A 15,408-nucleotide genomic window follows, 5' to 3' on the forward strand; every position below is an offset into this window, starting at 1 on the left:
CACATAAGATGATTCTTGCTCCTGTTGTAATCCTCCAACTTTGCTTGATCACTTTCTTAAATTTCTACTTAAACATCCCCAGTTCTTGATCATCTGACTCTGGAGAAAACCAAAGTCCTCACCAAGGCCTTCAAAGACCTATGCTGTTCGCCCCCCACCCATGACCCAGTATCTCTGATCCCATCTCCTGCATCTTTCCTCATCACTCCACTCCAGCCACACTGAACTGGTGCCCCGAGGCATGTTCTCACCTTTGGGGTTATGCACCAGCTGTTTTCTCTACCCAGATATCCATGGGGCTTGCTCTTCTGACTCCTTTGAGTTTTTGCTTAAATGTAAGCTTCTCACTGAGGTCTTCCCTGAATTCCCTGTTTAAATTTGAAGCTGCCCATCACCCTTCATCCCATTTCCCTGCTTTCTTTTTCTCCATGATACTTAGCACCATCCAAACTTCTAGCCATTTTAGACATCTACTGACTTGTTTACTCTTTCTCCCTCCATTAGTATGTAAATGTAATGGGAGAAGAGATTTTTGTCTATCTTTCCCCATGGTTGTAACCCCAGGGCCTGATACAATGACTCACACATAGCAGAAACTCCTTAAGAACGCCTCTTTTCTTATGGGTTCTCTGAAAATGAGCAAGCCCAGTAGCGAGGTAGTCCATGTGAACAACTTGCAAATTCTTGCTGCAAGTCAATCTTCATATGAAAAAATTAAAGACATTTACCTGTGGGCACCGGCAGCTTGGAGGGATCTTAAAGTAGAATACCTGATTTTAAAACATGCTAATGATTGACTCATGTTGTAGAAACATAAGCAGTTTATATAAAATGAAGTCGAGGCAGATGCCCTCCTGCCTCCTTATTGTTGCTTTTGGACCATTATCTCTCCTCCTCCTTAAAACCTCTCCCCAACTTTGACTCTCGTGCTCTCAAACATTACCACCCAAATATACTTTTTTTTTCTTTAACCACTCTTTTTCTGGTGTGAATTCTATACAAACCTTTATTTTTTTTTCAATTTTGTTTTATTTTCTTTCTTTTTAAAAAAAATTTTTTTTTATTCAAGTATAGTTGATTTACCACCCAAATATCTTTTTTGTTGTGATTTGTGAACTCCAAAGTTACTCTACCTCATTTCTTGAAGCTCTCAGCACCTGATGCACTGTTACTGATTCCTCTAACACTACTCCTTTCATAATTTTTGTTGATTTCAGTATCCATGTGGGTCTTCTTTCCTATACCTTGGCCTCTGACTTCCACTCCAGTAACGTTGTTCTCCACTCTACCTCTAGACTTCAGGTCCATGGCCATAGGCCTGTCATGACCAATGATTCCAAACCCTTCATAATCTCAGTCTCAAACATTCTGCTGTCTTTCCATGTGTTTCCTTCTAATACAGCCATTCCTTCAATTCTTTGGTCTTACTAGGAGCTACAGTCTATTACTAATATTTCACTGTCTTTCACCTCTCTCATGTCTTCATTTCTTCCTTATGAAGCTTAAATTCCATATCTATCATTATAAGCACTGACTTGTACACACAGCCAACTAACTACCTTGACCCTCTCGCTATCATCCTTGCATAGAAAAACCCTACCTTGGTTAAATCCAATTCCCACCTACTGTGGACCTGGACTTTTGCAGGTGGGCTTGGCAAGTGGTTTCATTTTAAATCATTCACCCCAGGTGGGCCCCGAGTGCTGTACAGCAATAACATCCCATTTCTCTAGGTACTCTCCCAGATGAACATGTCAGACCTCCTCCCCTCTCCTCAATTCTCTAGTCCTCTCTCATTCTCATGCCCAGCTGATCACCTTGACTTCCATTTCATTTAGAATAAAATCAATCAGAAGAGAATTCCTCATGCTCCCACCACCACATCTACCCACCGTCCTGTATCTATGTCTACATCCTCTGTCTCCTCTCCTGAATTTTAAGTCACTTTATAAGGCTGGGCCCTTCACCAAGGTCTTGGGCCCCATGCCCTCTCAGCAATTCAAGGGCATTGCTTCGGCAATTCTCACCCTTCTGTCCCATAGCATCTATATTTTCCTCTTTACTGGATTATCTCCCATCAACATTTAAACATGCTATTGTTTCTCCCATCTTAAAAACAATATTTCTTGAGCCTATGGATTAAAAGACACCTAAGAGACATATCAGTCAGCTGTAATACTTAGGTCAACTTGGCTCCTGACTCCAGTGAGACAACTACCTTGCCTCTCTTGGAACACTGATTGAATATTTGATGACTTTAAAGAGTTATTATTATTTTTAAGTGTTCTTTTATTTTTAAAAGATACTTTAACTTTCAGGACTATATACTGAACTACTTATAATTTAAAAATATCCCTTCAACTCCATATCTACCTCTGTGTCCTTTTGTAGCAAGACATCACAAAAGAGTTGGCTAGAATCCTAAATCCTCTCCCCCAATCCCTGTTAAGCTCACTCCAATCACGTTTTCACCATGCCACCAAAACTGCTCTTTTCAAGGTCACCAGTGACTTCCACAGTTGCTAAATCAAATGGCCAATTCTTAGTTCGTGTCTCAGAAGCATTTAACTAGGTTGATGACTTCATCTTCCTTACAATACCTTCTTCTTTTGGCTTCCAAGACACCACTCTCTCTTGGTTTTTCTCCACACCTCTGATTGCTCCTTCCCAGTCTCCCTCTCTGGTTCTTCCTCTTCTTCCTGATCTCTTGTTGTTGGAGTACCCCAGCATTCCACCTGTGGCCTTCTTTTTATCTCTCTTTATTCGTGTCCTTGGTGATCTCATCCACTCATATGGCCTTGCATAATGCCTGTGATATCTAAATAGAAATCTCCAATCCAGACAACTCTACCAAATTCCAGACTTATAACACACTGCCTACTTGACACTGCCACCTGGATGTCTAATAGGCATCTCAAACTTGACCTGTCAAAACTAGACCTCTGACCATTCCTCCAAATTTGCTTTACCTGCAGCCTTCCCCATCTCAGGAAATGGCAACTCCATTATTCCAGCTGCAGACTATATGTCATGGAGTCATTCTTGACCTCACTTTCTCTCAGACCCCATATCATCCAAATCCATCAGAAAATCCCATTGGTTCTACCTTTTAAATCTATACAAACTCCAACAATTCTCAGCATCTCTACTGCCACCACTCTGGTCCAAGGCACCATCTTGTCTATTGTTGGTCTCCTTGTTTCCACTCTTTGCTCCCTTTGGTTTATTCTCAAAGCAGTAGTTTTATCCTTTTAAAATAAGTCAGATTGTACCATTCCTCTGAAGGCATTTGATCTCACTGTGATGAAAAGACAAAGTCCTTTTGATGGCCTACAAGGCACACATGATCTGGCTCCCCATTACCTCTCTGACTTCTTCTTCCACATTTCCTAACCCCCCACTGTCTCAGCTCCAGCCATACTGGCCTCTCTGCTTGTTTAAACACACCAGGTACACTCTCATCCCAGGGACTTTGCACTGACTGGTCTCTCTGCCTGGAATGCTCTTTCCCAGATATAACTATGGCTCTCTCCCTCATCTCCTTCAGATCTTTGCTCAACCGACTCCTCAGTGAGGTCTTCCCTGACACCCTTCCCCATCTCTAATTGTGACCTACCTCTGGGCTCTTCCTTTCCCCTACTCCGTATTGCTTCTCCCCATGGTACTTATCGTTATCATCTAACATACTGTTACTTTTTAAAAAAAATTATCCCTCTCTAGAATGTAAGCATAAGAAGAGCAGGAATTTCTGCATGTTTAGTTAATTGCTGTAACCCTAGATTCTAGAACTGTACCTGAGACATAGAAAGCAATCAATAAATACTTATTGAATAAATGCACATGCTGTTTTAAAATTTTAAACAAATAATTAAACAAGCTCACTGTCTTGAACTTATAGCTTTTAAGCCCTAGTTATTTTTAATTCAGTATCAATAAATTAATTAAACTGCTTTTTAAGCAGTAAGTTAATCTTCTTTCTGCTCTTAGATGCATTTCATCTACCAATTTACAGATGTGACTACACATTTATAATGGATCAGCTTCTACATATTGACCTTTAGAAAACACCACATTCATTACAAGCAAACATAAAAGAGACTTGCAATTGCTGCTGAAACATTGGCAAGCCGATTAGTGCTTATTTAATTTGCAATTGAATTCATCAAAGGTTAATCGTGTATTTGATAATGACAAAATATCTCACAAAAAAATAGAAACTGTTCCAATGTTTGAGGATGCTAGAGCACATAATTGCTTCTGAGGAGCAATTTGTTCTTCCTATGACATCAAATATCAGTTGGGTCTTTTTTTTTTCCTGGCATCCTTAAAATTTGGTGATATTCTTGCCCAGTATATAACCCTGCAGGCCTCACTCTCTCCAAATTCAGGTTCTGTTACTTTCATTAGACACTTAACTTGAGATGGTTCCCATGACCTAGGCAATTAGACTTCAAACTGTCTGCCAGGCTCAGCTCAGCTGCATTCTGTTTTGTGAGTAAATACCTGCTAGAGACAAATTCTCTTGAAGTTCAGTGCCCGTTACTTGGTGAGCTCCTTGTGGAAAGTGCCAGAGTCAGTAAGAGAGAGGGAGGCCCTCCAGCTAGTAGGCTTCATTCAATATGGCTGCATTCACAAAGGAATTCAGGTCCTTTAACAGCTGATAGCTACTCTCCATATTCTTATCACTTCAAAACCAAAATTTAAAAATTAAACTATATTTTGAAGGATTTATTTTAGGAAAGATACACTATTAGGAAATTCTGGATTCAATGTGGTCAAATAAAAATTTAGATGAATGTGAAAAGATACAGCTTCAAATAACTTAAAATGATCCCTGCCTTGTTAAGTCTGAGGATTTCTTCAGACTGAGGCTCTTTCTCCATCAACTCCGGATTTGGAGATTGTCCAGTGTGGCTCAGCACTCAACAAGTATTCATTCTCAGCTCTTGCACATTCTACATGCTAAATGGAATAGTGATTAAAAGTCAAAGATGATGCATTGAACTTAAGCCTTTATTTCTTCTCCCTCCCGAGAGGGAGGGCTAAAAAGATGGGAAAGAAAATTTTAATGTACATAAATCAACAAGGACAAAGAAGACGGGTGAGGGCAAATGGATGGTCTGGAGAGCTACAGAATTCTGGGGGGAAAAAAGGCAGAGGAGAAGGAGGCAAAATCCACACGGAGCATATATTCAGAGGCAACTTCCTTGTCCTGCAGAATCTCTGAAGGGTATGAGATTCAGCGGTGATGGATGTGGCATGTGGCAAGAGACGTGGGACTAAAAACAAAAGGATTAATTGAAGGTCTCTGTCTGGAAATGGTAACCCTCCACCCCATTCATGCAAAACACCAACAGCCAAGTACCTCCCCTCTAAGCTGGAGATTGAAGTCTTTTTTCTGAAGAAGTTGAAAAACTCTAAAACAAAAAAGACCTCCACATTGGCATTTTAGGGTTCAACAGCATAATGGCCAGCTCCCCACAGAATTGCCCTAAAGCACAGTCTACTGGTAGACAAGCTCCCTATCAGATTTTCAGTGCCTCGTTCTTCAGCATGAATGTGACACCAAGGAACACAAGCCAAAGAATGCTTCTAACATGAAAGATCAAAACCAAGAAAAACAAATGGGGGGTGGGGTGGGGAGGGGGATGAGCCTGGAGGAACCAAAGATGTTAAAGAAAACAGAAAAGAACTTTTTACAAAGCAACAATTAGTGACCTGAGATAAATCTGAGAAGATGTTTTATCCCTATAACTATAACAGTAATGATAATAATGGCTAATATTCATTGACAACACACTGTCAGTTACTGTTCAAGAAGATGAGGAAACTGAGGCACAAAATGTTAAGTAACCGATAGTAAGTGGGGAAGCCAAAATACAAATCCAGATAGTCTGAGTTTAAAACTCATGCTCCTAACTGCTGTGTGTGCGTCCTCAAACATGGTATAAAAAAGGAATATAAAACAGGAAATCACTCTTTAAAAATGTATTTGACAAGTATATATTCAGAGCCTTCTGTCTTCTAAGCACCAGTCTGTGTGTGAAAAATACAGCGATAAACAGAACAGGCAGAGTCCCAGCTCTCATCAAGCTAAAATTAAAAAATTCAAAGCCAGGCACAGAAAGACAAATACTGCATGATCCCTCTTATATGTGGAATCTAAAAAAGTTGAATTCATAGTAACAGTAAAATGGTGGTTGCCAGGGGATGGGGGATGAGGGAAATAGGAAAATGTTGGTCAAGAGGTACAAAGTTTCAGTTATGCAGTGTTAAGTTCTGACTGTCTAATACACAGCATGGTGACTATAGTTAATAATACTATATCGCATACTTGAAATTTGCTGAGAGTAAATCTTAAGTGTTCTCACCACACACAAAATATTACATCTGTGTGAGGTGATGGATATGTTAATTAGCTTGATTGTGGTAATCATTTCACAGTGTATGCATGTATCAGAACAGCACTTTGTATACCATAAATATATACAATTTTTATTTGTCAATTATACCTCAATAAAGTTGGACACTTTTTTAATTAATTTTTTTAATTCAATGGAAGAGATGGAAGATACAGTCAAGGAATTTTACCAGAAGATTCAATAAAAATAATAGCAGAAAATTATAAGAAAAGATGGAGATATGTCTGATGGTTCCAGGACGGTCCTTTTCCACTTACCAGGAATTCCAGGGAAGAAACTCAAGTTATTGCATTATTCCAAGGCACAAGTTATCCTGGGAACAATACCAAAAATTGTCTTACAGGTGAAGAGCACAGGTCTCCAGATTGAAGGGACCCCTCCACCCCAGTGTCCAGCACAATAAATGAAAAAAGATCTATATCTATATCAAGGCACACTTTCATGAAATATCACACCAGGGAAAAGAAGGCCATATAATCATTTCACAATATATACATATCTCAAATCATCGTGTTGTACACCTTGAATGTAATATATGTCAATTATATCTCAATAAAGCTGAGAGAGAAAGAAGGCTGTAAAAGCTGTCAGAGAGTAAAATCACATCAGTGACCAAAGAATAAATGGAATCTAAAAAAAAAAGAAAAATGGTTCTGAAGAACCTAGGGGCAGGACAGGAATAAAGACACAGACGTAGAGAATGGACTTGAGGACACGGGGAGGGGGAAGGGTAAACTGGGACAAAGTGAGAGAGTGGCATGGACATATATACACTACCAAATGTAAAATAGATAGCTAGTGGGAAGCAGCTGCATAGCACAGGGACATCAGCTCGGTGCTTTGTGACCACCTAGAGGGGTGGGAAAGGGAGGATGGGAGGGAGACGCAAGAGGGAGGAGATATGGGGATAAATGTAAATGTATAGTTGATTCACTTTGTTATAAAGCAGAAACTAACACACCATTGTAAAGCAATTATACTCCAATAAAGATGTTAAAAAAAAAAAAAAAAGACCAAAGAATAAGAACCTGAATGGCATCGTACTTACCAAAAGCAACACTGGGTGCTAGAATTGAATAGAGTAAAGCCTTTAGAATTCTGAAGAAAAGTGATGTGCAACCTAAAATTTATAGCCAGGTAAAGTGTCCATTGAATACAAGAGTAGGGAAAAAAGTCATTTTCAGTCATACAAGGACTCAGAAAATATCTTGCATATATGACCTCTAAAAACTTACTTGGAAATGTACTCCAGGGAATTCCCTGGTGGTCCAGTGGTTTGGACTCTGCACTTTCACCACCGAGGGCTCCGGTTCAATCCCTGGTGAGGGAACTAAGATCTTGTAAGCTGGGAAAAGAAAAAGGAAGAAAGAAAGAAAGAAGGAAAGAGAGAGAGAGAGAGAGGGAGGGAGGGAGGAAGGAAGGAAGGAAGGAAGAAAGAAAATGTACTCCAGTGAAATGAGGGAGAAAATCAAGAAAGAAGACAACACAGAATTCAGGAAGAGACTCGCACTGGAGAGAGGGCAGAGACTTAGAGAAGCGTGAACTGTAGACATTGGAGGAACCATGGGTTTCAAGCTGGAAAGCAACAAAACTTGTTCTTTCCAAGTTTTAGAAAGAACATCCTGTCCTAAGTCTGAAGGCAGAATTAGTAGACACTTTCTGGGAGACGAGTCAGGAAGTTTTTGCAAAACTGAGTTGAAATGTAATTCAGACCTAAACTAAGGTGGTAGTTATGAGAACCATGACACTGTAGACCCATAAACAGCAGAGCTGAAATCTGATTGGGGGTCTAGCTCAATTGCGTTTTACTGTAAACATTCATGGCATGAATACTGAACAAGGACAAGAGAGAATCCACAAGGACATAAGCCCTGGAAGATGGCACTTGGTGGGCAGGAAATAAAGAAATACCAGTAGGCTTAGAGGGAAGAATCATTCCATTGGGTTATTTTGAAAAGAGAGGCAGTGCTGCATCCGCTGGGAAGTATAGGAGCTCCTACCTTCCTTTCTGCAACACTCAGAGCTGTCTGATTAAAACTGCAGATCTCTGCAACAGAGGTTAAATTTTTTTAAAAGGGGGGGCTGGAGGGGAAGCCGTTGTTCCCCTTGCTTGACTCTGGAAGGGATGAAGTAGCACCAGTGCAGCAGCCTACATCAGGAGAGGGCCGCACCTCAGAGCACTTTAGGAGCAGTGCTTAATGGACACTTAGAGCTCCATCAAGTGGCTCATGCCAGTGGGGAGTGAGATGGCTCCAGATAGATTCTAATTCAGGCTGTAAGCAGTCTACAGCCCTGAGATGAGGTTGGAGAGGAAGGCAAGGGCCAGATCTGCAGGGCCTTGACAAGCATGGTATGAAGAGTAGATGTTATTCATGTACCTTAGGAAGTCACTGCAAGGTTTTGAGCAGGAGAATGACCTTGCTCAACCCATATGTTACGACTGCTCTACTGCTGTGTGGAGAATGGACTGGAAGGGAGTAAGAGCTGACAAGAAAACTACCACAGCAAGAGATGATGTTAGCTTGAACCAGAGAGCTTCCATTAGAGATGCAAATACGAGCTCTTCTGGAGTTCAAATCCCTGTATTTTGCTAGATTGAATGGAGGAGGAGCAGGTTGGTGTCAGGGCGGGGGATTAGAAGCTAAATTTGGGATGGACCTGTCAAGTTGGAGACGCCCGTGAAAACTCCATGTGGAAATGTCAAATAAGCAGTTGACTATATAAGCCAAGATCTGGGCTGGAGCTGTATTTGCTTGGTTCCTTGCTTCTGACTTGAGCTTAAACTCCAGATTGTGGCAAGGAGGGCATTAACATTGAACACCTACTATATGCCAAGTACCAATTACGTTACAGATGTTTCCATCACAAAGTTTATACACATTTTCCAAAAACACCTTCCCAATTCAGCCCCACCAGGACCCAACTAGAGGTTACCTGGGAAACGCTCATTGCAGACACTCAGACAAATCAGGGAGTAAATTCCTCCCCACCCCCCCAGATTACTAACGAGTTCCTGGAGGGGTTGCTGCACCTGGATCTATGTTCAAAGACTCCAGAGACCTGAAGATATGAAGGAGCCTGATGATAATCCCAGCCCCCAGCCACTGAGCTGTCCTAACCTTCAGGTCTTCCCAGCTGAGTCTCAGATAGCATTGAGCAGACACAAACCATCCCCTCCATGCCCTGTTCAAATTCCTGGCCCACAAAAGCTATGCTTATAATAAAAAGATTGTTGTTTGATGCCATTTAGTTTGGGGGTATTTTGTCACGCAGTAACAGGAATGGTTACTAAAGTGTTTTCTCAAGAAATATCTATTAAAATGCAAACGCACTACTTGGAAGGATAAACTCTTTCAGATGAATACACACAATCAGTGTATCCAACAGACAGCAAAGCAGAAAAAAGGAGCCAAGAGATGCTCTCTTGTTTCACTGACAGAAAAGAGACACGTAAGTGGCCTCCAGAAAACCGGAGGCATAAAGATGGCCACACCATGAAGACACATGGTTAAAAGAGAAAGAGATGCATCCAAAGGAAGATGGGGCAGGAGAGCAATGTCCAGCCTCATTTACTTCACAACTGGGCTTAATTCCTCAACTCTCTCACTAACCACAAAGTTATTCATTTAGGCCAGTTTTCCAAATATACTTGCTTAATGTTAAAAATCACCTGGGGATCATATAGTAACAAGCACCAACGGTAATTATTACCCCCAGGCAAGTTTGGGAAATGCTGAAATATGGAATTTTTAAATTAAATATAAAACAAAATAGCGAACATGACACCCTCCCCCCAATAATCACAGTTCTGCAGTGAATGGGGTTAATACTCAAGCTTCCTGTTTATAAAAAGCAAGTAGCAAGTTCTAGCAGCCTTGAACCCTGGGAATGTAAATCCCAGCTAAGTCCAATTACAATAATGTGGAGGAAGAAGTTGAAAATATTGGAATTCATTTGCTAATCAGTCATTACTAATTACATGAAACATTAAAAATATGATTGTAAAAAAAAGGAATATTTAATGAATGTCAGTTTAATTCAATTGATAATATATAAAATAAGAGAGATGTTAGGTTAAATATTTATGGTCTTATTCAGGCTGCTTTTCAACGCAAGTAAAAATGATGGAGCAAGATACGTAACCTGGATTCTGTGGGACTGAGAAAAGAGCAGAAAATGTCACACTAAAAGCCATGAATTAATTCTACTTTAATAACTGACACTAATGTCTACACTGTCCCCAGCCTCACCACCTCAATCTGAATCTCATTTCAAATTGTTAATATAAGTACTGGAGTTTTCTTTCCAGGAATACTTTTAGAGCCTTCTAAAGAATCTGTGGCGAGATTGTTCTGAGTCATGAAGTCACCGTGTAACTGGTTATGACTCCCAAGTTCTACGTCATTAGGAGAAGATTTTCATGATACTGGTATTGATGCATATCGATGAGCACTTTATCAATCCCAAAACCTTAGTCCCCACAGAGACTGGGAGCAATTTAGGCCCCTCTGAGCCTGTTCAAATTTATTTCTCTTGTCTCTTGAGACCATTTAGTAGTTATATGATGTAGTTTTCCAGAGTAAAATTGACATCCATCTCTGATTCCAAGAGTTTGTGTGTATTGTAATGGGTAAAACAAAATGTCTGCTGAACTATGTATTATTTGTACTGATAGATCCTGGCGTTCTAAACAATAAAAATGGAAGTCCCTTGCAACATACCAACTTAGAAGCATAATATCCGTCCTTAGACCAGTGGCTGTGTGTAATAACTCAGAGTGTAGCATATTCTACAGCAGGAAGCATCATGTCATCTCCCCATTAATCTCAGGCCTGTGTGTCTTTCTGGCCAAGAACTGGAAGGCCCTGGCTGCTCACCATCTCTCTGTATCTCTGTTCTCTCCCTCCCAGGGATGTCTCTCATACCAGTGTTACTGCCCTGCCATCCAAAGGCCTGGAACACCTGAAGGAATTGATAGCAAGAAACACTTGGACTCTAAAGAAACTTCCACTTTCCTTGAGTTTCCTTCATCTCACACGGGCTGACCTTTCTTATCCGAGCCACTGCTGTGCTTTTAAGAATCAGAAGAAAATCAGAGGGTAAGTGGCAGTGTCTGGAATAAGTGACAAAAGGCTTTGGTGGAAGTTGCATTAATTTCTGGGTTTGAGGAAGAAGCTCTGTGGTTTGAAAACCAGGTGGAGAAGAATTTGGAAACATCCGTCAGAAACATGAAGTTCATGGGACACAGTGACTGCAGACCGAAAGTGGTTGCAGATAAGAAATAAGGCCTGTGTCGCTGGATCACAGCAGGGGAGGGAAGGATTTTAGGTGATGATGTAGGAGAGGCAGGAATGACCAGATCATGCAGAATCTTATAGAGGTTACACGACATGATTTCTGGCCTCCAGAACCAACCCATATTAGGTGCCACAACTATGAGGACAAACTTAGGAACAACACAAGCAATTGGATTACCTGGTCAGTTCAGGCCTTGCAAATGTCACAGCTCCCTGGTTACAGTGTGGGCTTTGTAGTCACCTGGGTTTGTGTCCCACCTTTGCCACTTCCTCGCTGTGTTATCCACCCTACTCACTTAACCTTCCTGAGCCTTTGTGAAGGGAGATCGTAATGCTACCATTTACAGAGCTTTTGAGAAGAGCAAATGAGAAACTGAGTAGAAAACACCTATCACCATGACCTGGAATTTAAGTTCTCATAATATGTATTATTTTATTAACAGGCTGCTTGTGAGGCTGCAAAAGAGGGATGGCCTTCTTTTTCTCCCATGCTCTCTCTGAATCTTGTCTTCACCTACAGTTTCACTCTGCATCATTTCCCTTTTTATGTCTGTTCTTCGTTTATCTCTTATTCACTCCCTCTTGGTTTCTATACAGTATCTGCGGGTTGACTTCCTGCACTCAGCAGTTGTAAGTAAGCTGGGCTCTAGCTGTGGGGGTTGAAGCAAACAGGAAAGTTGAACAGCTGTGCAAAGAAAGCTAATGCGGGCATAACAGCTGCAGAAAACTAGGAGTGGGGTATGGGGCCGGTGTTAGCCAGCCCTGAGCAGAAAAGGGACCAGGGACGGGTGGGAGGCTAAAGTGGACCTTGAGGTCAGGGTCCAGATTTCTCGTCAACCTCTAAACAGGTTGGAATAGGCAGTCCATCGGGCATTTTAAGCAGAGCTCAATAGATGAATCTGCTCAGAAGCTAAAGCCAGTTAAAGAATCCCACTTGGGGAATTCCCTGGTGGTCCTGGGGTTAAGACTCTGTGCTTCCACTGCAGTGGGCACCGGTTCGATCCCTGGTCGAGGAACTAAGATCCTGCATGCCGCGTGGCGTGGCCAAAAAAAAAAAGAATCCCTTTTGATATCAGTCTGGAGAGCTAGTGAAACACTAAATCTTACTTCCATAACCATGTCCGCACAATAGTGTCCATTTATTCATTTGTTCAATAAATATTTATTGAGCACCTGTTATGTGCCTGGCACTGTCCTATCCACAGCAAGAGGCTTCTTGCATTTTATTTACATTCTAGAATGGGAAGTCAGAAAAGAAACAGGCAAACAAGAAGATATTAGATAGTGCTGTGAAGAAAACAAACACAAGGCTCAGGCAATTTATTAAAGAAGATGAAGGAAGCCTCTTCTGAGGAAAAAAAATCTGAGTTTAAAACTGAATAATGAGTAGAGGCAGCCATGAGTTTTTCAGGCAAAGGGAACATGGAATTCTAATGCTCTGAAGAGGAATAATAATAATAATAGTAACCAAAATATACATGGCACTAACAATGTTCCAGGTGCTGTCGTAAGAACTTCAAAATGATAAACTCATCTAATCCTTTAACAATCCAAAATGAAATAGATACTCTCCCTATCCCGTTCTACAAATGAATAAACCAATGTTCATAGACCTTCCCAAGATGAAACAGCCAGTAAATAGTAGAATCAGATCCTAACCTAGGCAGACTGGCTCTAGCATCCATACTTTTTTTTAAGTCACTGCTGTTCTTGAACTGGTTGCAGACGAGAAATAAGGACCAATGTCAGTGGATCACACTTGGAGAGGGGAGGGTAATAGGAAATGACATAGGAGAAACAGGCCTGACCAGATCATGTAGAATCTCACAGAATCATGTATATCATACGAAGTAGTTTGCATATTTTGCTAAGTGTTGTGGGGACTATTAGAGGGTTTTCAGCAAGTGGTGACTTATATCTACTGCCTTGCAGAATCCTTGAGTCTTTAATGTGTAATGAGAGCAGTATTCGGAGCCTGCGTCAGAGAAAATCTGTGAAAGCTTTAAATGGTCCCTTCGACCAAGAATATGAAGAGGATCTGGGTGACGGCAGCGCTGGGTACAAGGAAAACTCCAGGTTCCAGGATACCCACAGCAACTCTCATTATTACGTCTTCTTAGAAGAACAAGAGGATGAGATCATTGGTTTTGGCCAAGAGCTCAAAAACCCCCAGGAAGAGACCCTACAGGCCTTTGACAGCCATTATGACTACACTGTGTGTGGGGGCAGTGAAGACATGGTGTGTACCCCCAGGTCAGATGAGTTCAACCCCTGTGAAGACATAATGGGCTACAAATTCCTGAGAATCGTGGTGTGGTTTGTTAGTCTGCTGGCTCTCCTGGGCAATGTCTTTGTCCTGGTCATCCTCCTCACGAGCCACTACAAACTGACTGTCCCACGCTTCCTCATGTGCAACTTAGCCTTCGCGGATTTCTGCATGGGGATGTACCTGCTCCTCATAGCCTCCGTAGACCTCTACACTCAGTCTGAGTACTACAACCACGCCATCGACTGGCAGACAGGCCCCGGGTGCAACACAGCTGGTTTCTTCACCGTCTTTGCCAGCGAACTGTCAGTGTACACACTGACGGTCATCACCCTGGAGCGCTGGTACGCCATCACCTTCGCCATGCGCCTGGACCGCAAGATCCGCCTCAGGCACGCCTACGCCATCATGGTTGGGGGCTGGGTTTGCTGCTTCCTGCTCGCCCTGCTCCCTTTGGTGGGAATAAGCAGCTACGCTAAGGTCAGCATCTGCCTGCCCATGGACACCGAGACTCCTCTTGCCCTGGCATATATTATCCTCGTTCTGTTGCTCAACATAGTTGCCTTTATCATCGTCTGCTCCTGTTACGTGAAGATCTACATCACCGTCCGGAATCCCCAGTACAACCCGGGGGACAAAGACACCAAAATTGCCAAAAGGATGGCTGTGCTGATCTTCACTGACTTCATGTGCATGGCCCCAATCTCATTCTATGCTCTGTCAGCACTTATGAACAAGCCTCTCATCACCGTTACCAACTCCAAAATCTTGCTGGTTCTCTTCTACCCACTTAACTCCTGTGCCAATCCATTCCTCTATGCCATTTTCACCAAAGCCTTCCAGAGGGATGTGTTTATCCTGCTCAGCAAGTTTGGTATCTGTAAACGTCAGGCTCAGGCTTACCGGGGTCAGAGAATTTCTGCAAAGAACAGCACCGGTATTCAGGTCCAAAAGGTTACCCAAGACATGAGGCAAAGTCTCCCCAACATGCAGGACAACTATGAACTGCTTGAAAACTCCCATCTAACCCCAAATAAGCAGGACCAAATCTCAAAAGAGTATAAGCAAACAGTTTTGTAAGTGGTAGGGGGACTTAGGCTGGTTTCTTGAGCATGCATTCCAACCACTGACAAAACACACAGCTGACCCAACCTGCAGGTAGTGTTCAGCTCTGGAGAGGGACTAGCATTAACCTAATCATTGCCTCCAAGAAGGAAGAGAGGCTACTGACATGTCTGAATCCCAGGTGATATCAAAGTAATGTATACTTGCTGGAAGAGTTGCTGGATGCTAAGTGCAGTGATGACATTGTATAAAATGCTTAATAAATATCAACTGAGCCATGTTGGCATTGAGCTTTCTCACTTTTATACAGCATTTCATACTAAAGATTCAGCAAATGGCAAATGCTATTAACTTGGTT

At 41.8% G+C, this 15,408-nt stretch overlaps 1 protein-coding gene across 1 annotated transcript in view; it reads left to right on the forward strand.

The window, feature by feature from the left end:
* Positions 1–15,292, forward strand: part of TSHR (thyroid stimulating hormone receptor) — a 154,208-nt gene extending 138,916 nt beyond the window's left edge. The window contains exons 10-11 of the mRNA XM_059915806.1: positions 11,333–11,521; positions 13,652–15,292. Of these exons, the coding sequence (XP_059771789.1) occupies positions 11,333–11,521; positions 13,652–15,065 (1,603 nt within the window). The 3' untranslated portion in view covers positions 15,066–15,292. The remainder of the gene's footprint in view (positions 1–11,332; positions 11,522–13,651) is intronic.
* Positions 15,293–15,408: the final 116 nt, after the last annotated feature.

Source organism: Balaenoptera ricei, chromosome 2 (genome assembly GCF_028023285.1).
Source record: "Balaenoptera ricei isolate mBalRic1 chromosome 2, mBalRic1.hap2, whole genome shotgun sequence".
In the NCBI taxonomy this organism is placed as follows: domain Eukaryota; kingdom Metazoa; phylum Chordata; class Mammalia; order Artiodactyla; family Balaenopteridae; genus Balaenoptera; species Balaenoptera ricei.